At 39.3% G+C, this 26,114-nt stretch overlaps 1 protein-coding gene across 1 annotated transcript in view; it reads right to left on the bottom strand.

The window, feature by feature from the left end:
* Positions 1-25,375, bottom strand: part of RNF11 (ring finger protein 11) — a 36,691-nt gene extending 11,316 nt beyond the window's left edge. The window contains exon 1 of the mRNA XM_079696708.1: positions 25,235-25,375. Coding sequence (XP_079552834.1) covers positions 25,235-25,357 — 123 coding nt within the window. The 5' untranslated portion in view covers positions 25,358-25,375. The remainder of the gene's footprint in view (positions 1-25,234) is intronic.
* Between the last annotated feature and the right edge of the window lie 739 nt (positions 25,376-26,114).

Here is a 26,114-nt window from a genome sequence, read left to right as displayed (position 1 = left end):
GCAAAAGCATTTGCCTTAAAGAAAGGGAAAAATTTAAATTAAAATGTGTTAGGAAAAGAAATGCAGCATCACGGAAAGGGGTAGAATAGACAAGGAACAAACGATTACAAAATGTGCTGAGGCAGAGCAAAGGGCAAAGACAGGGTCAGTCACACAAAAAAGCAAGGTTGACCTTCTGATGAGGAAAATCTCTGAAGCGTTCCAACTGTTTGTTAATAAATAATGTATCATCTATAAAATGATGAATGTTGTGAAAAATAAAATGGGCCCCAATCTCAGAATTTACAAGTCAAGAAAGAAACAGATCAAAGTGTGAACTTGTCTATCTGAAAGGCACTGCATTAAAAGTTGGACCCAGGTTAGGGAATATGATATAATTTCAGAAACTAAATAAAACAATGCAGTGGGGAAGTGCCTAAATAATGTGCTGAGGCTGGAAATAGTACAAGTCTGGTTTGTGGTGAAGGAAAAATAAAGTCACTGCCAAAGAATGCAGCTTGTCACCAAAAGCTGTATCCTTTCCTCCAGAAGAGTCAGCTCTTCTGATTTTCTCCTTACAGCCTTACAAACTGCTGCTGGCACCACCCCCTCCCCAGCTGCAGTTTCCTACTGGGAATGTTTTTTTCTGAATTTTGCCAGACTGAAACATAAGGCCATAAAATGGAGGATTTGGAATAAATGATCTCAATGCATATTCTAACTCTGATGTTCAATGAATCTTGACCAAAAACCCCCAAACCAACCAAACAAACAAAACCCCAAAGACTAGCATTAATGAAATTCCTGAACCATAAAGGATAACAATTATACATAGAGGGGAAAAAAGCCAGCATCCCATCAATGATACTGACAAATGATATGTTTTATTTAATGAGATCAAACCGAAGTGATCTGCATGGAAAAAGAGCATTGCTTCCAGGGAGGCGTTTTGGCATTTATTTGTTTGCTTATTTTTTAAAGAAATGAAAAAGTTGGCTTCTTTTATTCATTACATAAATATTTACTGAGCACTTGTCATACAGGATTATATACAGTATCCTAATTGGTGGAGAGCTGGTAGGCATCATCACCACAGGCACTCAGCATTAGCAAGTCATAAATCCATCTAAAGGTCAAGACAACTGAAATCAAGGTCACATTTTGAGCCTAGGCACAAATTACAGTATTTCTTGAATACTCAACCATATTTCAGATGCTGCTTTAGGCAAAGGAGATACAGTGGTGACCAAGACAGATGAGGTCTGTCCTTACAAAGCCTAAATCCCCTACAGTAGGGGGATACAGAGATATAGCAAACAAGAGAAGATGATTACCTCACCCATGGCTCCTACTATCCCTAAATTGCCCATGACCTGGCAACTCCTGGGACAGGCATACATTCCAGTGGACCCATAGGCTAGTCAACATTTGATGACTTGCAACCTCCTGACTGGTGAAGAGAGGATGAATCAACAGACTGTCTTCTCTGAGAATTAGAATTGGAAAACTGAATTAACTGACCTGAAAGGTCATTGAGCAGCAAATACAAGGTGTGTAAACTGAGGTTTGAGGAAACTGTATTAAAGACAGATTAGAAATGCTGAGTGAAGCAGACATTAGGAAAGCCCACAAATGAAAAATCCTGAAGCCTCTGGGTAAGAAAAATGGGAGAAAGTGGCTGCCTTGATTCCTTGACAGCTGTCTGATTCTAATCCATGTGTATATCGTTAAAATAAAGCACGTTTCCTCTGAGTTAATTTTGTCTAAAATAAGAGTCTCCTAAGCACCACCACTATTTTCTTTACTGAATGAGACCTAAATTAGACCACCTTTTCCTTCTCATCAAGCAAACTGGTTTCCAGAGGGGAAATGGTACCCACTTACTAACAAAGAATTGCTTACCAGTGGGGCAGATCTCCAGGGTAGTTGTGGGCCTAGAGATATCCAATCTGACTTAGTGCTTGAGTTATTGTTGGAACCACTTCTTTGCTACAGCCAAAAAAATACTGGAATTTTTCTCACTTAAGCATCCTATCTTTGAATTTTACCAGTTCAAAGAATAAGAATATACATTTCAATAACTATCTTTCATCCTTAAATGGAAGATTCAAATATATGACAACTTGAAAGCTAACAGTAATAAGCCCAAGAATTTTTTGCAAAACCAGAGTCAGGATATACACAGCCTTTATGGAGTTAAAAGACAAAAGCTTAAAAAGGTGTTAATTCCAAAAAGAATATGTTTGTCGCAGCCAAGCGTTGTCTTTGGAGCTCAGGAAGTCTGTTATTGCATTTACTGCACTAAGTTCTCTAACAGATACCTTCCCCCCTCTTTTTAAGGGTTATTTTTTGAAGGGCTAACATCATCAAAAAAAATTAATTCCCTCTGAAAACTGGTGAACTTCAGTTGCAAAAATTTTTTTTTTAATTTTTAAATTTTATTTTATTTTTGGCTGCATTGGGTCTTTGTTGCTATGTGTGGGTTTTCTCTAGTTGTGGCGAGCAAGGGCTACCCTTCGTTGTAGTGCGCGGGTCTCCCATTGTGGTGGCTTCTCTTGTTGTGGAGCATGGGCTCTAGGCACACAGGCTTCAGTCGTTGTGGCTCGGGAGCTCTAGAGCGCAGGCTCAGTAGTTGTAGCGCACGGGCTTAGTTGCTCCGCAGCATGTGGGAACCTTCTGGCCCAGGGCTCGAACCTGTGTCCCCTGCATCGGCAGGCGGACTCTCAAACCACTGCGCCACCAGGGAAGCCCTGTTACTCCTTTTTAAAACTGGGATTTTTATCTTCACTGAGTTGTAAAGAGTTCTGTATATATCCTGAACATAAGTCCTTATCAGATAGATGATTTGCAAATACTTTCTTGCATTCTATGGATTGTCTTTTCACTTTGCTGGTGTCCTTTGAAGCACAAGTGTTTAATTTCATGATATCCACCAAATTTATTTTTTGGTCAGTTGTGCTTTTTGTATCATATCTAAGAAGGCTTTACCTAATCCAAGGTCAAGAAGACATCTATATTTAAGAGTTTCATAGTTTTAGCTCTTACTAAAACTATAGTATAGGTAATATGAACCATTGAGTTTATTTTTGTATATGGTGAGAGGAAGGGGTCCAACCTCATTCTTTGTGAGTATGCAGGTGTCCCAGCACCAACTGTTGAAAATTGTTTTGAAAAGGCCTATATTTTAATGTGAGTTTTCCCAGAAGCCTAGTGAAATATTTCAGGGAGGAGGTTAAAGGAGTAAGGATTTTATAAGACTGCTTATTTTAAGCAAACGTGGTCCCTTCAGGAGGCATAAAAAAAAAATTACTCTGACCAAGTATGTTTTCTATGTCCTCTAGTCAAATCAGCTGCTGAAGCTTCTACATAGCTGGTTCTTATTTTCTAATGGACTATGCATTCAGTACCGTATCCCTGGGACTTCCCTGGTGGTCCAGTGGGTAAGACTCCATGCTCCCAGTGCAGAGGACCTCGGTTCGATCCCTGGTCAGGGAACTAGATCCTGCATGCATGCCACAACTAAGAGTCCACATGCCACAACTCAAGATCCTGCATGCCACAACTAAGACCTGGCACAGACTAAATAAGTAAATAAATAAATAAATAAATTTTTTAAAAAGCATGATCCATAAAAAAATACTGCTCAACCAGTCTTAATGAAAATGAAAATTTAAGAAAAATACCATATCCTTAATACTTGCCTTCTAATTGTTCATGTTGTTTCATGTAACATACCCTAACATAGAAAACGAAGAAAAATTATAATTGTCTTTACAGTGATCCTCTTTAAGACACAGACACCTCGGATCTCAACTTTGAGACTGTATTAAATAAATACTGAGATGCTGATACTTGTCCACTAGACTGCTCAGATTATGCTGAGTATCAGCACCTACAAGTCTTAAACTAGAAAATCAGGTTTAGGTTTAGATTCTCCCTCAAGCTCAATTCCAGGGGTCAGGTCATCAGGAAATCTCTAACTAGTAAGCAGAATATGGAATACAGAGTGCTTAAGTCCTTTTGCTAATGAACCTCAAAAAAAAAAAAAAGGCTTCCTAATACAAATGTAAGTAAAACGAAAGTTAAGATTACTAGAGAGATACTAATGTTCCCAAATGTAAAGTTGCCCTAAGCAAGGCTATCTACCCATCAGCCAGCTATTTACAACTTATTTTCAAACTGAAACTGTCAACACACTACTTTTTCATAAAAGCTCCCCTGGTACAATTTCTAGATGAGAAACACATCTCAACATCTCCTCTACCCCTACTACCATCAAGAATCAAGAAACTTATCCTGGAATATCAAGAAATAACCTGAATGTATAGGAGAGTAATATGGACTTAATAGATTTATAGATTTAATGGTTTTTTAAAATTGGAGCTTTCAAAACTACAGTAACATGAGAAAATGCTTGTAAAATGACACTGAGTAAAAACTAAAAGTATGCAAAAAATATTAGAGAGTAATATTATACATACTTTAAAATATTTGCATTTGGGATAAAAGTATAAAACTCAGTACCCTTTAGGTAGTTACCACCCATTCCTCCTTTTCCCCAGCCTGTTTCTATGGACTTACCTATTCTAGATATTTCATATAAATGGAATCACAGACTACATACATGACTTTTTTTTGGGTGTCTAGCTTCTTTCACTGAGCATTATATATTTGAGCTTCGTCCATGCTGTAGTATGTATTAAGTCCAATTTTAAGATACAGTGAACCAGTCATACATAATTCTTTTGAGTTTCTTGCATGTAGGGTACTATTAGCTAAACAATATTTGGTTTCAACAATGCAACTTGGAGTGCAAAGGTATACAAATCAGTGGAAATTAACTTTGTTTTTTATACTTAAAATTGTAAAACTACAAAGAAAAAGGATTGTTAAATTGCACTATATCTTTTTAAAGTATACAAACCACTTCTAGTTTAGAATTATGTAATGAAATCCAATGATACACGCTGTGTACCATAAGTCAGGAAAACATGGCTCACTGTGGTGTTACAAAATAGCTGTGTGACCCTGTCACACCCATTCAGTCAAATATCCAAGAGTACAGGACATCAAATGTTCTTAAATTTTTGTTCTTTATATTAAATAGCTGGCACTGAGGGATCACTGTTTAATAGGAGACCTGGCAGCAGTAGACAAGATATAATGAAGAAGGCAATGAAAGAAAGTAAGAACAGAAGTTTGAGATGATAGACGAGAGGTTGTTAATTGAGATCTGGGCTTAAGGGAGGTACATAAACCCCTTGAAATTGCATGCAAAATTCTGTGCATCTTCCCAGGAAGAGGACTTATGGTTTTCAGCTTCCCAAGAGTTAATAAATAATGAAAGGGTTAAGAGACACTTCTGTGAACTTGGATGGCTGCCACAGAACAGAAAAACCAGTTGAAGGAATATAAGGAAACATTTCAAACAAAGAGATAAAAGAAATCTTGGTTTGACTCCTTGCCCTTCACTTCAGATGGGCTAGATCTATCTAACCTTGAATGGAGGGTCCTAATTTGAGGCTACCAAAAAATAGTCTTAATCCTTCACTATCAAAAGGTGACTTCTGAAAGTGACTTTTGACTGACAAACATGTAGTTTAAGGAGTTTTCCTGGTTATTGTCTCCAACTTTGGTCTAGTGACTGACTCCCTTACCTCCATCTAGTTTATTGACCTGGCCAGATTTCCCTAGATGTGGTATTTTAATTCCGGCTTATTTGAGCAAGTGAGTCTCCACATATCAGCTCTTTAACCTGAATATTAAAGTTCAGTCTGCTGGCCCCAAAATGGACCACCTACCTCTCTGTATCCAGATCATTTGGACCACTTAACTTTTAGAGTCAAACATACAGTCCTGCTCACATGTGCACCTATCTCCAGTTAGTCTTTTCATCTTGTTAAAATAGAGGCACTAACAAAAGAATGGTAATGACCTAAATGTCCATCAAATAGGGAACTGATTAAATAAATAACAGTACACACAATGAATACTATGCAGCCCTAGAGAAGAATGAAGCTTTTTATGTACTGATAGGAAAACAGCTTCAAGATACAGTGTGGGAAAAAAAGCAACATGCAGAATTGTTTTGTACTGCGGGCTACTTTTTGTTTAAAGGGGTCAAGGAGGACTACTTGTATTTGTTTGCATGTGTATAAAATCTCTTGAAGGATATACAAAAAACATTAACTTTAGTTGCCTATTGGATGTGGAACTGAGTGGCTACAGAACAAATAAGATGTCTCATCCATACTTTTCTAGAATTTTACCACATGAATATATTATTTAAAATCATTAAAAAATAAATTTAAAGATTGTTTTCTTTTGTGTAGGCCAACCCTACTACCTCTGTTTGGATTCCATGTGCTTCCACCTTCTCAGAAACCTTATACTACAGATTTTTGCTGCTCTCCATATTCAACTTCTTTTCACTGCATCCTTCCCATCAGCTTATAAACATAAGTCTTTCTCATTAAAACAAACTAATCCACCGGCGATTCCACATCTAATTATTGCCCTATTCCTATACCCCTCCCCTGCTTCACAGCCGATCTTCTCCCAAAATAATCTGTTCTTGATGTTTCTATATCTTAATCTCCTGGAAAAATTCTTACCATACAATCCATTACTAAGTTCTGCTGTTTTTGTCTCTCAAATATCAATAGAATTCATTTATAACTCTTCATCTCTATTGCCAACACCCTAGCTAACAATATCTGCTAATGCAGTGGCTTCCTAAATAGTATACATACTCTTTGTTCTCAGAGACCTTCTTTAAAAATACAAATCTAATTTAATTTACATAATACCCCCTCCCAACCCCACCTAAAATCCTTCACTGGCTAGCTTTCCTCTGTTCTAGGATAAAGTCCAAAATCCTTAATAAAGATAAGAAATGTAAAGAACCTGGCACAAGCATCTTAATGACTATTCCCAGGGTACAAACATGTACCCACTTCTCTAAAATGCTCTTTTTAGAGAGGCAAGTTTGAATTCCTAAGGGATTTTGTTTGAAATGCCAGACATAAAAAATATTTTAAATGTATTTCATAATCTTATCCTTTTGGTACAATATCTTGGAGTCTTTCTCTGGACTGCAGGTCATGACCATTGTGGACTGTAAAATAAGTTTTAGAGGGTCAAAGCTAGGACTTTTCAGAAAATGAAATAGAATATACAGAATATATAATAGTAAGGGTCAATACTGTTTTATGAAACTTGTTTCCGTTTTTACAAACTGAAACATGGTATAAAATGTATTTTTTCTATTTTGAGTTGCCAAAAAAATATCTGAACCCATGGTCTAAGCAATTTGAGATTATGATACTACTGTTTTCCTACGATACAATGTTTTTCATCTATGACTAAGAAATTATACTTCAAGTTAACTTTCAATAGGTTTCAGAATTTCAGCCATTTTAAAATGGCTCTATTTCACACTATCTAATCTTAAATAAGGTCTGATAATTTACCTAACAGTGTTGCAACAGAAAAATTTAACTGAATACCTATACCACACACCTATCAGAACTCTGTGGTTCAAACCCCAAAGGCTTTGCGGTTTCTGGCAGCAGAGATATGAGCTCATTACCTGCAACTCAGAGACTGCCTCTCAGGGATTCTTAACCTTCTTTGTGGCATGGAAACCTTTACCAATCCGATGAGAAGTCATGGATCCCTTCTCAGACAGTGCTTTTGAATGGATACATAAGATTACCAAGGAAATTAGTTACACTGAAATATAGTTCTATTCTTGACCCTATAAGGATCTGTGGACCTAAGGGTAAGTATTCATCAATCTAAAGATTACACTGAGTTTAAAATTTATATGTAAGAAGTCCTAGGTAACTAAAGCACATTTTAAGAAATACAAAGCATTTTTAGAAAAAATATCTAGGAACAAGAGAAAATTCCAGATAATGAAACACAGTGGGGGATGGGAGGTGTATGTGAAAAATGAAATACTGATAAGCTTACCCCAATATTAAGGAAGGTTTCTTCCCTTTCTCTATTTCTCTACTCTCATGTATATATGGACTTCCTGCTAAAATCAACTTTATTTACTTAAGCAAATTTCTGCAATGGAAACTCTAAAAATAATTTTTTGAACCTTAAAAAAAAGTACAAGGTGCCTATATATCCAAATCCCCAAACAGTTTATTCACAAATAAAAATGCTGCTCTACTCATAGGTACTACCTTTGGGCTCTCTTCTACTGGCAGCTGCTAGGAAATATTATGACAAGCCTAATTATCTGATTTTCCAATAGGCAGAATATTAGAAGAGTTACTATAAGGGGAGCTGCATTAACAGCAGATGAAGAACCATCAGACAGTGGGAAGACAATGAGAAAAAAAATTATAAAATGCTGGTACAAGAATTAAAAGCAGAAGGACTTCCCTGGTGGTGCAGTGGATAAGATTCCACGCTCCCAATGCAGGGGCCCTGGGTTTGATCCCTGGGCAGGGAACTAGATCCTACATGCATGCCTCAACTAAGAGTTCACATGACACAACTAAGGAGCTTGAGTGCCGCATCTAAGGAGCTGCTGAGCCACGACTAAGGAACCTGAGAGCCAAAACTAAGGATCCGGCAAGCCGCAACTAAGACCTGGTGCAACCAATTAAAAAAAAAAAAAAAGAAAAGAATTAAAAGCAGAATAGATTTCATTCAGTAACACAAATATTCCTACATAATAAGACTCTGGGGCACCATTCTATCACCTACAGAGAATAATAAACTAATCCTTCTAATATGTTTTGAATCAGTAAAATGAGATGAAAATCTGCTCATAAGTCAGAATTTCAGTGATTTATGGGGGAAGGAGTGAGAATGAAAAGGGAGCATTGTGAAGTTTGAAAAGACCCAGCTGCGAATCAGTCTTAGAAAGACACTGTTACCAAAGACAGTGTTCTGGAATAAAAAAAAAGTTAAAAATGTAAAACATATTTTAGAAGGTTTCTATCCAAAACTTATCTATCCAAAATAAATTGTTTGAATTGGAAAATTTCACTTAAATCTAATTGCAGTTGTACTTTCTACAACTGGATCCATTCAGTTCTCCTGTGTGATTTCAATACCCCATCTTTTTAAGTCTTGTTTTTTAAGTCTCCTTGCTCCTTCATTACCCTGAACAGAATACTTATCAGTACCTATGGCTTCAGGGCCCTCTTAAGCTTCAAATCTACTTCTATTACTTCTACGTTTAAAAAAATATCACAGGGCTTCCCTGGTGGCACAGTGAAGAATCCACCTGCCAATGCAGGGGACACAGGTTCAAGCCCTGGTCTGGGAAGGTCCCACATGCTGCGGAGCAACTAAGCCCCGTGCGCCACAACTACAGAACCTGTGCTCTAGGGCTCGCGAGCCACAACTACTGAGCCTGCATGCCACAACTACTGAAGCCTTGTGCCTAGAGCCCATGCTCCGCAACAAGAGAAGCCACCACAAGAAGCCAGCACACCGCAACGAAGAGTAGCCCCTGCTCGACACAACTAAAGAAAGCCTGCGTGCAGCAATGAAGACCCAACGCAGCCCAAAACAAAAACAAACAAAAAAAAAAATTAAAAAAAAAATCACAGTAAAAGGCAAGAAACTAGGATACAAATGACTAGTGGAGATAATGCTAAATAAAACACATTCACACTATACTATAAATTAGCCTCAATCAGGAATTGGTGCCTTAATATCAATTAATGGCAAATGTACAATGTTTGATTTGAGAGAGAAAGGTTAGACAGGGAGCCCTGATCACCTAAGGGAGAAAAGAAAGGTGAAAGGGGAATCACCAATTGAGGATAGAAAAGAGGACACTGGAACACCAAAAACACTTTGTTAACTTTAGCATTTTACTGAGTGACAGTGGTGTGTATTTTCAAACGACAAAATAGATGTTATGCACAGGGATGTTTCTGTCAATTTAGCAGAACATTGCTGTGCTATATGAAACTTACCTTTATATGATTTAAGAGATCTTTTTAGAAGACCCACTTTATTATAAAAGGAGTCTCATTACCTCAATTATCACGTATAAACCACTTCATTCCAATATTCCATTCTTCTGACAGATTCACTTTACTGGAAAAGGACTCCCAGGTCCCCATGACTGCCTTTGAGTCAAATCCAGTGTTACCATATCTATTTTTTTTTGTGTGTGTGTGGTAAGCGGGCCTCTCACTGTTGTGGCCTATCCCGTTGCGGAGCACAGGCTCTGGACGCGCAGGCTCAGCAGCCATGGCTCACGGACCCAGCCACTCCGCAGCATGTGGGATCCTCCCGGACCGGGGCACGAACCCGTGTCCCCTGCATTGGCAGGCGGACTCTCAACCACTGCGCCACCAGGGAAGCCCCGCCATATCTATTTTGATTCTTCTACTATTCCTCTGCCACACTGTGCAATTACCTCTACCATCTAAAACTCAATTCTCATAGCTGACTAGCTCTACTGCTAAAACCTATTTCTTCATCTATAAGATGGGAATAACATTCACTTTCATATAATTATTATGAAAATTAAGAACTCCCAGTTTCTGATCTAGCATGTAAGCTTAGAAGTCACCACACCACCCTAACAAAAAAATCAACAACTCTTCTTAGATTGGTCAGAGATGTGAGGTCACAGAGCAAACTGCTGACCCCAAAACTTAAGAGACAGACAGATGGATACAGAAAATCACAACTTACCAGAGCAGAAACCTGTCAGCAGAACCAGTGCTGGGGTAGGAACACCTGAACTGTAATTCTGCTGGGGACTGTATGATTACTAGGGGTTCAGTGTGAACAAGTCTGAGTTAAAAACTCCAGGGGGACCCCACAGTCAATTTGTAAGTTTTATTTCCATGAGCTTTACCAGGTGTTCCCAGCGAGTATCAGAGAAAAATTCCCCTCATGCTCCCAAGAGGAGTGGGAAAGGAACCATTTTGATATATGCCAGAGCATTCTATTCTTCTTCACCTAAGGGGGTAGAGGCGGACACTGAGAAGCACTGGGAATTGCAAATTAAAACAAGCAAACAAAAACACCACTTACACCTATTAGAATGGTGAAAATTCAAAACACTTGACAGTATCAAATGCTGGCGAGGATGTGGATGGAGCAACAGGAGCTCTCCCTTACTGCTGGTGGGAATGCAAATGGCACAGCCACTTTGAAAGACAGTTTGGCGGTTTCTTACAAAACCAAACATACTCTTACCACATACAATCCAGCAATTATGCTCCTTGGTATTTACCTAAAGGAGTTGAAAACTTCTATCCACCCAAAAACCTGCACATGGATGTTAACAGCAGCTTCAATCATAATTCCCAAAACTTGCAAGCAACCAAGATATGCTTTAGTAGGTAAATGGATAAACTTGTGGTGAATTAAGACAATGGAATACTATTCAGTGCTAAAAAGTGCTAAAAAGAAATGAGCTATTAAGCCATGGATAAACATGGAATAAACTTCATTGCATGTTACTAAGTGAAAGAAGCCAATGTGAAAAGGCTACATGCTGTTTGATTCTAAACATATGACATTCTGGAAAAGAAAAACTATGGAGACAGTAAAAGATCAGTGGTTGCCAGGGGTTAGGAGGAAGGGATGAACATGTGGAGCACAGAGGATTTTTTAGGCGGGCAAAATATTCTGTATGATACTATACATAATGGAGAATCCATGTCATTGTACATTTGTCCAAACTCATAGAGTATACAACATCAAGAGTGAACCTTAATATAAACTATGGATTTTGGATAATAATGATATTTTAGTGTAGATTCATTTAAAAAAAATCAAATGTGGCCCTATCAAAATCCCAGCTGATTTATTTTCAGAAATTGACAATTGATCCTAAAATTCATATGGAATTATAAGGGACTAAGAATAGCCAAAATAATGTTGAATAATAAGAACAAAGTCTGAAGACTCACACCTCATGACTTCAAAACTTACTGCAAAACTAGTGTAGGACTAGCATTAAGAATAGACATGTAGGGCTTCCCTGGTGGTGCAGTGGTTGAGAGTCTGCCTGCTGATGCAGGGGACACGGGTTCCTGCCCCGGTCCGGGAAGATCCCACATGCCGCGGAGCGGCTGGGCCGGTGAGCCATGGCCACTGAGCCTGCGCATCTGGAGCCTGTGCTCCACAACGGGAGAGGCCACAACAGTGAGAGGCCCGCGTACTGCAAAAAAAAAAAAAAAAAAAAAAAAAAAAGAATAGACATGTAGGGACTTCCCTGCTGCTGCAATGGTTTAAGAATCCACCTGCCAATGCAAGGGACACAGGTTCGATCCCTGCTCCGGGAAGATCCCACATGCCGCAGGGAAACTAAGCCCGTGTGCCACAGCTACTGAGCCTGTGCTCTAGAGCCCGTGAGTCACAGCTACTGAGCCTGTGTGCCACAACTACTGAAGCCCAGGTGCCTAGAGCCCGTGCTCCACAACAAGAGAAGCCACTGCAATGAGAAGCCCGTGCACTGCAACAAAGAGTAGCCCCCACTCACCGCAAATAGAGAAAGCCCGCACACAGCAACGAAGACCCAACGCAGACAAAAATAAACAAAATTTAAATTAAAAAAAAAAAGAATAGACATGTAGGGACTTCCCTGGTGGCGTGGTGGTTAGGAATCCGCCTGCCAATGCAGGGGACACGGGTTTGATTCCTGGTCCATGGAAGATCCCACGTGCCGCAAAGCAACTAAGCCCGTGTGCCACAACTACTGAGCCTGCACTCTATAGCCCGCACACCACAACTACTGAAGTCCACATGCCTATAGCCAGTGCTCCACAACAAGAAAAGCCAAGCGTAGACATGTAGATCAATGGAACATAACTGAAGAGTCCAGAAATAACCCCTTAACACTTAACGGACAATTAATGTGGGGCACAACAATGGGGAAATATTGAACAAATGGTGCTCTGACAGGATAGTCACATTCAAAATAATAAATTTGGGCCTTCCTTACACTACACACAAAAATTAACTCTTAAAAGAAAACACAGGAGTAAATCTTTGTGAATGTGGGTTAGGCAAAATTTTCTTAGACACAACACCAAAAGCTCAAGTGACAAAAGAAAAAATAAATTGGATCCACCAGAATTAGCAATTTTTGTGCTCAAGTAACACCATCAAGAAAGTGAAAAGAGGGCTTCTCTGGTGGCCCAGTGGTTGAGAGTCCGCCTGCCGATGCAGGGGACACGGGTTTGAGCCCTGGTCCGGGGGGATCCCACATGCCGCGGAGCAACTAAGCCCGGGAGGCACAACTACTGAGCCCACGTGCCTAGAAGCCGTGCTAGGGAGAAGCCACTGCAATGAGAGGCCTGCGCACCGCAATGAAGAGCGGTCCCCGCTCGCGGTAACTAGAGAAAGCCCACGCGCAGCAATGAAGACCCAACGCAGCCAAAAATAAATAAATAAATTAAAAAAAAAAAAAAAAAAGTAAGTGAAAAGACCATAGCAAAGGAAACCATAAACAAAACAAAAAGACAACCCACAGAATGGGAGAAAATATTTGCAAAGAAACTGACCAACAGGGATTAATCTCCAAAATATACGAACAGCTCATGCAGCTCAATATCAAAAAAAAAGCAACCCAATCGAAAAATGGTTGGAATATCTAAATAGACATTTCTCCGAAGAAGATATACAGATGGCCAAAAAGCACATGAAAAGATGCTCAACAGGGCTTCCTTGGTGGCGCAGTGGTTAAGAATCCGCCTGCCAATGCAGGGGATGTGGGTTCGAGCCCTGGTCCAGGAAGATCCCACATGCCACAGAGCAACTAAGCCTGTGCACCACAACTACTGAGCCTGCGCTCTAGAGCCTGCAAGCCACAACTACTGAAGCCAGCACACGTAGAGGCCATGCTCCGAAACAAGAGAAGCCACCGCAATGAGAAGCCCACACACCGCAATGAACACCGCAACTAGAGAAAGCCCACACACAACAAAGACCCAATGCAGCCAAAAATTAATTAATTAATTAAAAAAAAAGATGCTCAACATCACTAATTATTAGAGAGATGAAAATCAAAACTACAATGAGGTATCACCTCACACCGGTCAGAATGGCCACCACCAAAAAATCTACAAACAATAAATGCTGGAGAGGGTGTGGAGAAAAGGGAATCCTCCTACACTGTTGGTGGGAATGTAAATTGGTATAGCCACTATGGAGAACAGTATGGTGGTTCCTTTTTTTTTTTTTTTAACATCTTTATTGGAATATAATGGCTTTACAATGTTGTGTTAGTTTCTCCTGCATAACAAAGTGAATCAGCTATATGTATACATGTATCCCCATATGCCCTCCCTCTTGCATCTCCCTCCCACCCTCCCCATCCGACTCCTCTACCGAGCTGATCTCCCTGTGCAATGCAGCTGCTTCCCACTAGCTATCTATTTTACATTTGGTAGTGTGTATATGTCAATGCTACTCTCTCACTTCGTCCCAGCTTACCCCTCCCCCTCCCCATGTCCTGAAGTCCATTCTCTACATCTGCGTCTTTATTCCTGTACTGCCCCTAGGTTTGTCAGAGCCAATTTTTTTTCTTTTAGATTCATTATGGCGGTTCCTTAAAAAACTAAAAATAGAGCTACCATATGATAAGCAACCCCTGGGCATATAGCCGGAGAAAACCATAACTGGAAAAGATACATGCACCCCCATGTTCACTGCAGCACTATATACAACTGCCAAGACATGGAAGCAACCTGGATGTCCATGAACAGAAGAATGGATAAAGAAAATGTAGTACATATATACAATGGAATATTACTCAGGCATAAAAAAGAATGAAATAATGCCATTTGCAACATGGATGGACCTAGAGATTGTCACACTGAGTGATGTAGGTCAGACAGAGAAAGACAAATATCATATGATAGCGTTTATACGTGGAAGCTAAAAAATGTTACAAATAAACTTATTTACAAACAGAAATAGAGTCACAGATGTAAAAAACAAACTTATGGTTACCAGGGGGGAAAATGGGGGGGGGGATAAATTGGGCAACAGGGATTGACATATACACACTACTATAAATAAAACAGATAACTAATAGGGACCTACTGTATAGCAAATGGAACTCTACTCAATGCTCTGTAATGACCTATATGGGAAAAGAAGTTTAAAAAGAGTGGATATATGTATATGTATAACTGATACACTTTGCTCTACAGCAGAAACTAACACAACATTGTAAATCAACTATACTCCCATAAAAATTAAACCACCACCCCCAAACTAGTCTATCTGTAGGAACAAGCAGGAGCAATCACTCACAAAGATCTAATAATGATATTTGAAGGGTGTTTTTTTGCGGAAATGATGGAAAAGTACAAATAAAACATGAAATTGAACAGGGTATGCTTGTTAGGGTCTCTAGAAGCAGAAAACAGCTTTATAGGGTATAATTACAAAATCTACTGGCTTTTTGTTTGCATTCGCTTCCAAAGATTCTGACAACAGTCTTAAAACAGTCTCAGAGTAGATGACTATCGCTGTCTTTATTTGTCCAAAATTCTGAAATTCTCATCACCAAAACAGCTGTCAGTCTGCTCCCAGTAACATTATGTTCTTCTGAAAAATACCACTTCATACCCTTTCTCTGAGCGCTTTCAATGGAAGGATTATTCATGTCACATATGTTCTCTGTCTGTAATTAACTAAGAGGAAGGGACATAAAGATTTAAAGGAAGGTAAACTCATGGTTACCAAGGAGGAAGGGGGGAGGGGATAAATTAGGAGATTGGGATTGACAATAGATAACTAATAAGGACCTACTGTATAACACAGGGAACTCTACTCAACACTCTGTAATGACCTATATGGGAAAAGAATTTTAAGAAGAGTGGATATATGTATAACTGATTCACTTTGCTGTACAGCAGGAACTAACACAACATTGTTAATCAACTATACTCCAATAAAAATTAATTTTTAAAAAGTGAAAAGACAGTCCACAAAACAGGAGAAAACTTGCAAATCTCATATCTGACAAGGGATCAGAATATATAAGAACTCTTACAACTCAATAAGGATCTGAATAGACATTTCTCCAAAGATGTACAAATGGCCAAGAAGCACGTGAAAAGATGCTCAACGTGAGCCTTTACGGAAATGCAATCAAAACCACAATGAGGACTTCCCTGGTGGCACAGTGTTAAGAATCTGCCTGCCAATGCAGGGGATTCGAGCCGTGGTCTGGGAAGATCCCACATGCCACGGAGCAACTAAAGCCTGTGTGCCACAACTACTGAGCTCGTGCTCTAGAGCCTGCGAGCCACAACTACTGAAGCCCGCGTGCCTAGAGGCTGTGTTCTGCGACTAGAAGCCACCGCAATGAGAAGCCCATGCACTGCAATGAAGAGTAGCCCCCGCTAACCGCAACTAGAGAGAGCCTGAGCACAGCAACGAAGACCCAACACAACCAAAAATAAATAAACAAATAAGTTAATTAATTTTAAAAAACCCCAAAAACCACAATGAGATACCACTTCATAGGCACTAGAATGGCTATAATTAAAAAAAAAAAAAGATAAGTTTTGGTGATGATGTGCAGAAATTGGAACCCTTGTGCACTGCTAGTGGGAATGTAAAACCATACTACAAGTGTTTTGGAGTTTGGCAGTCCCTCAAAAGGTTAAACATGGAATTACGTGACACAGCAATTCTATTAGGAAGTGTATAACCAAGAGATATGGAAACATATCTGTACAAAAACTTGCACACAAATGTTTATAAAAGCATTCATAAGAGCCAAAAAATGGAAGCCCAAATGTTCATCAATGAAGAATGGCTAAACAAAATGTGGTTGATCCACACAATGAAATACTTCACAATAAAAGAAATGAAGTCCTAATACATGCTACAACATAGATGAATCTTGAAAACAGTAAGAGACCATTAGAATGCATACTGGTATGCACTTCTCATTGGGGAAATGCAAATTAAAACCACAATGAAACACTTCTACACACTTATCAGAGTGTCTAAAATAAAAGACTGACAATTCCAGGTGCTGGTAAGGATGTAGAGCAAACAGAACTCTCGTATATAGCTGACAGGAGTGTAAAGTGGTGAAACCACTTTGGCAACTTATTTTGAAATGCATCCAAAAATAGGATGGATTGATAAAGGGGCTGGATATGTGTTAAAACAAACATAGCAAAATGTTAACTACAGTCTAAGTGGTAGGAATATGGGTATTCAAACAATTCTGTCAACTTCTCTGTTTTTGAAATTTCCATAATAAATTATTTCGGAAAAAACTAAATATATACCTGTTCCATTACCCAGCATTTCCACTCCTGAATATAAACCAAATAGATATTTACGTATATTTTAAAAAATGTTCACAGCACATTCATACAGTCAAAAACTAACACAACCCAAATATGAATTAATAGTAAAATGGATTTTAAAAGTATATTTATACAACTGAATCCTCTACAGCAATGAAAAATAATATGAGCTACTGCCACAAATATGGAACTTCATAACCGAATTTCACAAACAACGCTGAACAAATTAAGTTCAAAACTGGGCAAAACAAATAGAAGGTGGTAAGAGGTCAGAACAGTAGTTACCTTTGGGGAAGGGGTATTGACTGTTAGAGGAGATATGAGGGAGCCTTTTGGGGGGTTGGATATTGGCTATATCTTGATGGTGGTTATAATATGTAAAAGGTCACTGGACTATATAGTTAAGATGTTATTTATACTATTAAAGATATACTCTTTATTGTATATAAGCAATAAAAAGGTTTTACACACACACGCACATATTATACTTTAACTGTACAACATTATACAACTCCCTCTAAATTCATGCTCACCACCTATTGATTATTCTTCCAGCTCCAAGCTCCCCAACTCATAGTTTAATCAGGGCAGTTCTTTTGCTTTTATTATTTTTTACATTTATGTTCATCATTTGATGTCTTCAGAAGCTAAAGAGTTATTTTGTGATTCACTGCCCTATCATAAATTGATCCTCTAACTTAAAAAGTCTCAAGTTTAATACTTGATTATACTGTTTCACACTGAATAAATGCTTCATGTATATACATTAATCTTGTCTCCTTAAAGTGGTAGCTCCTTAAGGGTAAAGGACTCATTTCTCCTTTCACCTTGGTGCCCAACACATACCTGCTGACCGATAGAAGAAACGAAGTATCAAGTGTCCTGGTTTTTATCCTTAAATCCTTGCTATTCAGTTTACGGTAAACTGCTTTTTTTGCCACATATGTAAGAATTAAATTGTTATACAAAATTACATGTAATTTTAACTAAATGGATCAATTATAAAAGTCTCATTCTTCTTAAAGCCATTCAGCTTCATAAGAATTCATAAAGTTTTAATAAATTTAGGAACTAATATATCTGGAGGATTGCTTTCTTCATTCCCACACCTTCATATCCCTTACTTACCTTACTGTATGCTCTCTGGATTAAGTAACAAGATAATTACTCAACTGCCCCTGGGAGCACACTCCATGTTGGCTATTTAATTAAAAGATAGGTATATGTGCATTCATATTAAAATAAACTCAAAGTATTTTTAATTGGTTACAATAAGGAACTCTTCCAAGACTTGAAAAGCAACATACCATAAAGTCAAATTGAATATCAAAACCAAAAGGTCAGGCAGATTCTCCAAGAGCAGAAAATATATTTAGTTCTCCCTTATCACTTTACTTTTCAACTGCATGTAGCAATTTCTTCTGCCATTAAAAACACACACACTTTGGCTATCTATATGCTAGCTTTTCCTCACATTTCCACTCTGAGTCTTTAGTATCTTTACCACCTCACTCTTGAGTTCATTTACATCACAACTGCAAAAATCCTGAATACTGAACAGGTTAACAATGTCATAAATATTTGTTAAATTCAATATTAAAAGTTACTGACAAGGAATCAACTTCTGGAAATTTGTTACAGCCTATTTTTTAATAATCTGTTGATACAGGACAGAAACACATAATCCCTAACTCTTTGCTTTAAGAAAGGTAATACAGAAGATAATTACATTCAGAAATGGCTTGAGGCAAGATGACAAAGAAATACAACATCTAATTCCAACTGTATTTACAATCATCCTCTTTTCACTTCCTTCCTCATTTCTAGAAATTCTGAACTTGGCTGAGACAGTAAAGACAGAAAGAAGTGGTACAAGTTGAAGAAAAAGTCAGGGAAAACCTATAGTAGCCATTCTGTGACAATTTTTCTATGTAGAAGGACCCAAATAAAATTAAGATCTTAAAAAACAATCCCCTTCTACCTAAAGTATTATATTATGATTTTTAAAAGATCTAAATTTTACAAAAATATATACTAGAAAGTGCTAACTAAAAAATATTTTAAGAAAGTCTCAGACCTTATGTACCAAGTACTCATTACCCCTATCTTCTCAAGTTACCCTATAATTGGCTCTAGAATTAAATTGACACGCAGACTGTCCTACTCTTAAAGGTGCTCATACATTCTTAATGGCAAAGAATCAGCCTTAATTAAAGGACATCCAGAGGGGTAGATCATGCATAAACAAACAAAACCCTTGTAACAATGGTTACAAATAAATAAGCAAAGATATTTGCTTAGTTATTAAAAAAAAAAGAAGAGGCAAGCTGAGCTACACAGAACACAGACTAAACTCAAATGAAAACGAGGTAAACAGATTAACTTTCCCAAAGCTTATGCACATTATAAATTAGAAGTGATAGGACAAAACTGAATATAGTCAGATAAAATAGTTAATGTGGGAGAGAAAAATAGCAGAATCCTTTAAAGTACAAAAGCCTAACACTAAAGCACAGGATTCTGGGAACAATTTATAAATAATCGAACAACCGTAAGACTTCACACTCACAGAAAAACACAATAACTGATTTTCACATTTACTCAAGTATTTGAGTGCCTGCTATGTGAAAAGCACAGTTCTAGCAATGCAAAGATGAATCATCAGACTTGGATTCTAGTAGGGTACAGGCAACATTGTTATAAATAAGTTAAATCAAATAGGAAGGGTAAAGAAGTGTATAAAGAGGAGTATTCTGGGCAACAGGAATAGAATGAGCAAAGGCAGAGGCTGGAAAGCAGAAGGCACATACAGAACATAGCAAACTCCAGTCTGACCAGAGTATAGGTTTTATATAAGACTACGAAAAGCTGGAAAAGTATAAAAGAAGCCAGATCATAACTCTGAATGCTACGACAGATCTTCAGTGATGAGTCGGGAAGAATCATTAAGGATTAAGAGGCAAGGGAATCTGATATGGATAGAATTTACTGAACAATAAATGGTTGGGGATGAAATGCATGGAAGAGGAGACATCAAATAGGTAATTGTGAGAGGTCATGAAGACCTCAGTTCCAGTGGTGACAGTGTAAGAGGGAGAAGGCAGAGTTCTAAGTTAGACACCAGGTGTCTACAATGTGTAAGGTACCATTCCACTCCACTGAGAAACTTTTAAAATCTTAACACATCATTCTCACTTTTAAGGAAACAGTAATCTGGAAAAATAATAAATGTTAAAGCACCGAGAGCTAATAAGATAATATATGATTTCCAGATAAATATTACAAACAGAAAATACTGCACTTGAAGAAATCAGGAGAGGGGAAAAAAATGGTCAGTGGAGGCTTTATTAAAGAGGTTGGAGTTGATCTGCACCTCAATGAAAAGGTAAAATTTCAAGAGGGGAGGGATAAAATTTCACACAAAGGGAGTTTTTTTAAGTTAAATAATTTGTTTAATAAGAGCAAGATATGTGAGATACATTGAGGTAATTTCCAACAAAATAATAAACAAAACACTAATACATAAAAAAAAAAATTCAACTACCTGAACTTAACTTCATAAAGATACCAGAAAAACAAGGTATTATTACTATTACAGCTCTGAATGCTTAAAAATGAGTATTTTCTTATATTCTAGATCTTTAAACGAGAGGGGTTACTTTTAATGAGTTCCATAGGAGAGACCAAGCCTTAAAAAAAAAAAAGTAACCTTCAGTCAGTTTGAAATATCCAAAATGTTATGTTTTGTTATTTGTGAAAGAAGTTCCTCAAGACACAACATAATCTGATAAACTCTTCATATTTTACACGTAAGTGATATGAACTCAGACCCATCTGACTCCAAAACCAGAGCTACACTTGCACTCAGTGCTGTATTACCAATAATTTTTCTTTTGATTTTAAAATCTCAAATGTATTAATCACAAAGTGCACGGCAGAAGGAAGAGATGAGTAAATCTCAAACTACATAACTACTGCAAAAGTGAGAGATACCACTTTATTTATATATGTATATATATATTCAGATTAAAGTACTGTAAAGTGCTTTTTTGTTGTCAATGAATATTAATTTAAGAGTGCCACTCCCAAATTAGCCATGAGAAATGGGGGTTTTAGAGTGACTAGTTAGTGGTTTCTCAATCTGTTCACTTACACCTTTCAAAGCTGGGCTACCTACCTGGCCCTTTCCTCTTATCAACCTTCATTCCTCAGCCTTTCATGACTTATCCTCCCTCTCACAACCCTTCTAAGACTGCCCTTGATGGGCAGATTTCCTCTGTATTCTTTTTAAACATTCAGGAAGGAAAGAGTAGACGGCATGCCAAATTTCTTTGTTTTTTACCTTCTAATTCAAGAAAAGCTCTAACCTCTTCCCTCCAATTTCTTTAAGGACAAAGATTTAAGTTCTTTCTCACAAAATAAACATTTTGTTATAGAATATAAACAAGGTGGAAAAAACCTATTTTATCAATAATTATTTTAAACCAATTCCTATATTTAGTATTATTGGGATTTGATCTTTAGAATTGATTCCTTAAAAATGATCCATTATAAAGGAAAAAGGCACTAGGAATGTGCATAATTCTTATAAAACATTTTACTGCACTTGCCTCAAAATAAATATATTAATTCATTTAAAAGAAATCCAGTCATTCAACCAACAACTGAGTGCCTAATGTGTGCCAGGCACTATTTAGGCACTTGGGAAACAACAATTTTTTAAAAACTCCCCTTTCCTCAGGGAGTTTACCACCTAGCAGGAGGAGACAGATAATAAACAATAAATATAATAAGTAAAGGTAATGTGTTAGAAAGTGATAAACGCTATGGGAAAAAAATAGAACAGGGTAAGCGAGAATTCCAGGGTGCCAAGGCAAGTGCACTTTTAAATAGGGTGGTCAGAGAGGGTGTAAGAAGGTGTCATTTGACTAAAAACTTGAAGGTAAGGGAGTCAGCCATGATGATACCTGGGGGAAGAGTGCTCAAGGCACAGAAAAAACCAGAGTAAAGGTCCTGGAGTATCCTAGAAACAAGGAGGCCAGAGGAAGCCAGCAAAGGGCAGAGTAGTAAGAGGTGTCATAAGAGCTATGTATGGGAGCAGAGGGTATAGATCATGTAGGGTTTATGGGACACTAAGGAATTTGCCTTTTACTTTGAACGAAATGAGGATCCACAGAAAGTTGAGTAGAGTGTCATGATCTGTTTTACCATAATCACTCTGGATGATGGGTTAAGCACAGACTAAAGGGAGGGTAAGGGTGAAAGCAGAGAGACCAGTTAGGAGGCTACAAAAGAAACCCAGGAGAGAAATATGTACTTCCCATCAACTTTGATCACAGTAGTGCAGTGCTTACATTTAAGCATAAATAGATAAAACAAATCTCAGATCCTGCTAATAATAACTGGATGTTACAGAAGTTTTTATATAGAGCTCTTGGCATATAGATACATTGTACATCTTTTCTTTTAACCACTCACTACAGAGAAATGCCAAATGTGTTCCTTTATAATCAGTTATTCCCTCCATGAATTTTTAAAAAATCCTACTGTAACTGAGACTATTCTTTAAGGAAATAAGCCAATATTTCTGTAGCTCTGTCAATTATACACTATTTTTGAAGAAAAAAATAAGTCACTTCTATCCACTGAAAATATAAATCATTTACCTTGGATTAGTGTTTCTCAGATCACCTGATTTACATTCCTAAAAACTTCAATTCCTTCAGGTAAGACAAATTTCTACAAAAGTACCTCTTTTTATGCTTCTATCTTTAAAGAAATTACTTCTTTCAAATTGATGCCAAATTTGCATATCAGTATCTGGGTCGTTCATTTCAGGAAATGGCAACCACAAAAAACTCCCGCTGTCACAAACAACATGTTTCAAAAAACGTTCCTTCATGACACCAAAAAAACCCTCTTATCATCTTATCCTCCTGGAAAAGGCAAATACAATTCCCATAAATTCTACAGAAGTTATTCTTAACACTGTATTTATCATAAGGATATAAGAGAAAGAGTGTAGAAAGTCAAAGATATTTGACTTGCCTAGAAGGGGGCTAGGGAACATGGAAGGAGATTTTGAAATAAAAACTCATACCTCTAAAAAAATTTGCTTATGAAACTGAAATAAGCACACTGTCCTATAGCATTTAAGAAGGAAACCAAGAGTGAAATATAAACTATTTACTTGCTTCAAAGACTCAGAAAAACATCTAGGCTTAGCTTGGATTTTTTAAGAGACTTCCCTTGTGACAATTCTTTGGAAGAAATGGGTGTGTAAATTTACAAAACAACTGAATTCAAATTCATTAATTCACTCAACATTTAAGTGCTTATGTGCCAGAAATTGCACTAAGGGGGCATAGTCCCTGTTCTCAAGGGCTTACAGTCTTCACTCACTCCAGTTACTAAGCATCTACTATGAGCCAGATGTTGCGTATACAACAAACAGGAAACACAGGGTCCCTACCTGCATACAGCTTACACTGGAGAAGGAGGGAAATGCCTCAAGAATGAGACACACATCTAACTAAACAAGGATAACATTCAAGTGTTAAATGGGCTGCTTATGAAAGTGTGGACACTTCCTTCAGGGGGGACACAAAGAAGGGAGTAATGGATTCAGGGTGAGAGGGAGGGGAATGTAGGGACTTCAGATACAGTTGAGTCCTCAAAGAGGATTACGTGTTCACGTGCTGACCTTGGGGGAAGGGCTCCAAACAGAGGGGGCAAATGGAGCTAAGGCAGAGATGTGTGAACAGGCTGTTGTATTTGATAGGCCTGGAATATGAATGTGGGAGAGAAATCATGGAGACTTCTCTATGCCACAATTAAAAGACTAGACTTTACTGGCATATATGAAAGGCCCCTGAAGGGTTTTATTCAGAAAACCAGCATATGTGATCAGGTTTTTCTGGTGTGGTGAGACACTGATTTACATAGGAATGAGAAAAGAATAACACTAGATAATGATGTCACCACATGAAACAACAAAGGAGACTGCCCAGTTTGAAAATTAAACCCCATTCATGAAAAAAATTAAGCCACTTAACTATCCAAGCCCTTCTGGGGAAAAAGTTTTTAATCAGCATCATTTAAAATTGAAAAAGTAGAGGAAAGGTTTATATATATTACGGATTATAACATTTGCATATCTATTTTGAGTTTTCTAAAGCAGTCTTTAGCTCTTTATTAATTGTGTAAAGATATCTGGAGCTGCTGATTGCTGTACAAAAAGCAGTGAAGCTATTTAGAAGACAAGTCTTTGATACAAAGAGAGAACCACGAGTAACATAAGGTATTTCTCAAGTAAGGTTTGAAGGTTTCCAAAGTTCACGATAAGCAAGTTCTCTTAAGTCAGCGCGTTTAAAAGGTGTGTCACAGGGGTGGAGCAAAAGGAGGGATTAAAAATTAATATAAACATATATAAAAACAAGTAACTCCATGTTGCTGGAACCAAAATCTCTACTTGGAAATCTTCTCCCAAGCAGAGGGAGAAATGAACGCCTACCAGATCCAATGAATACAGGCAGACAGGAGGGAGGAAAGGATGATCGCACTTGAAAGTATAAACGGGGGGGGGGGAGGGGGTAACCACCTATCCAGAACCCAAAATCCAGCTGGCGATGCGATGAGGAAATCACCTCCAAACCTCACAGTTCAGGCATAAAGGCAGGAAAATATCACTTCCAAACTCCACCATCTAACCACCAGCCACAGGCCAAGGGGATATCACACATACTCGAATACCAGAACTCAAGGACAAGTACCATCCCCACGCAGTGCTTGAGGGGAGGTGAAGGATTCCCCCTATCCTGAGGGTGGGGAGCAATCACCCTCATATCCAGCCCTAAGGGGGTCAGTGCCCCTCAGGCCAGGGGCAGTGACAGCCCCGAAGATCCCACAATCTCAGCCAGAGCTGCCTCTACTCCTCGCACCCCCGTTGCCCAACACACACCCTCCCCTACCTGATATGGCGGCGGCGGCTCCTGATCCGGCTCCGTCCCCTCGCCAAAGCTAGCCCGGTCGGACTGAGACTCGTGAAGCAGGGAGATGTCATCCGAAGTGGGGGACTTGAGGCAGTTCCCCATCTTCCGGGACTGGGATGTGTGATCTGAGGGAGGGAGAAAGCAGTAGCGGGGTCGTTCGCACGCTCCGCGCTCAGCCTCGGTCAGCGAGGTGGGGTCGGGCGGCAGGCCGGGGCTCAGGCGGCGACGGCTAACCCGCCCCCCGGCGCCGCCGAAGAGCCGCTCATGCCAGCCCCCGGGGTTGGGGGCTTAAGGCTGGGCCGCGGGTTCCCTGGGGTCGCGGCGGTAGCCTCCTACGAGGCGGCGGCGGCGGCGGCGGCGGCGATGGGGGGGGGGGCGGGGAGACGAAGCACTTCCCCACCCCGCCCCCCCGCGGGGCGGCGGTGGCCACGGAGCTGCTGGGCCTAATCCAGGTCAGGAGGGGGGGGCGCGGCCGTCGCGGCTCCCTCAGCTGCTGCCTCAGCTGCTGCTGCCCCCGCCGACGCCGGAGCTGCAGCCGCGGGCCTCATCCTACTCCGCCTGAAAGCGGCGGCGCCGGCCAGAACGAGGCCAGCTGCGGTCCTGCGTCACGCCGCCGTGCGTGCTCTGGGCCCGCCCCCGGCGCTGGGAGGCGTGGGCGGCTCTCAGCTGCGCGTCCCCCCCACCCCGCCTCTCTTGTCTTCTCCAGTCCCCAGCAGCTGTTCCTGGGCCTGCGTCAGTTTCTGCTTCTCTGACAGTCTGAGACGTGACTCCGAAACCTCTCCTGCCTCTCCCGTGCCTCCCCAGACGCACTGCGCCCACCTCGCTTGTCTCAGCCCTTACCTGTGCGCTGTTTTGACAG

Source organism: Hyperoodon ampullatus (genome assembly GCF_949752795.1).
Source record: "Hyperoodon ampullatus genome assembly, chromosome: 2".
NCBI classification, from domain to species: domain Eukaryota; kingdom Metazoa; phylum Chordata; class Mammalia; order Artiodactyla; family Ziphiidae; genus Hyperoodon; species Hyperoodon ampullatus.
This window is presented reverse-complemented; position numbering and strand designations above follow the sequence as displayed.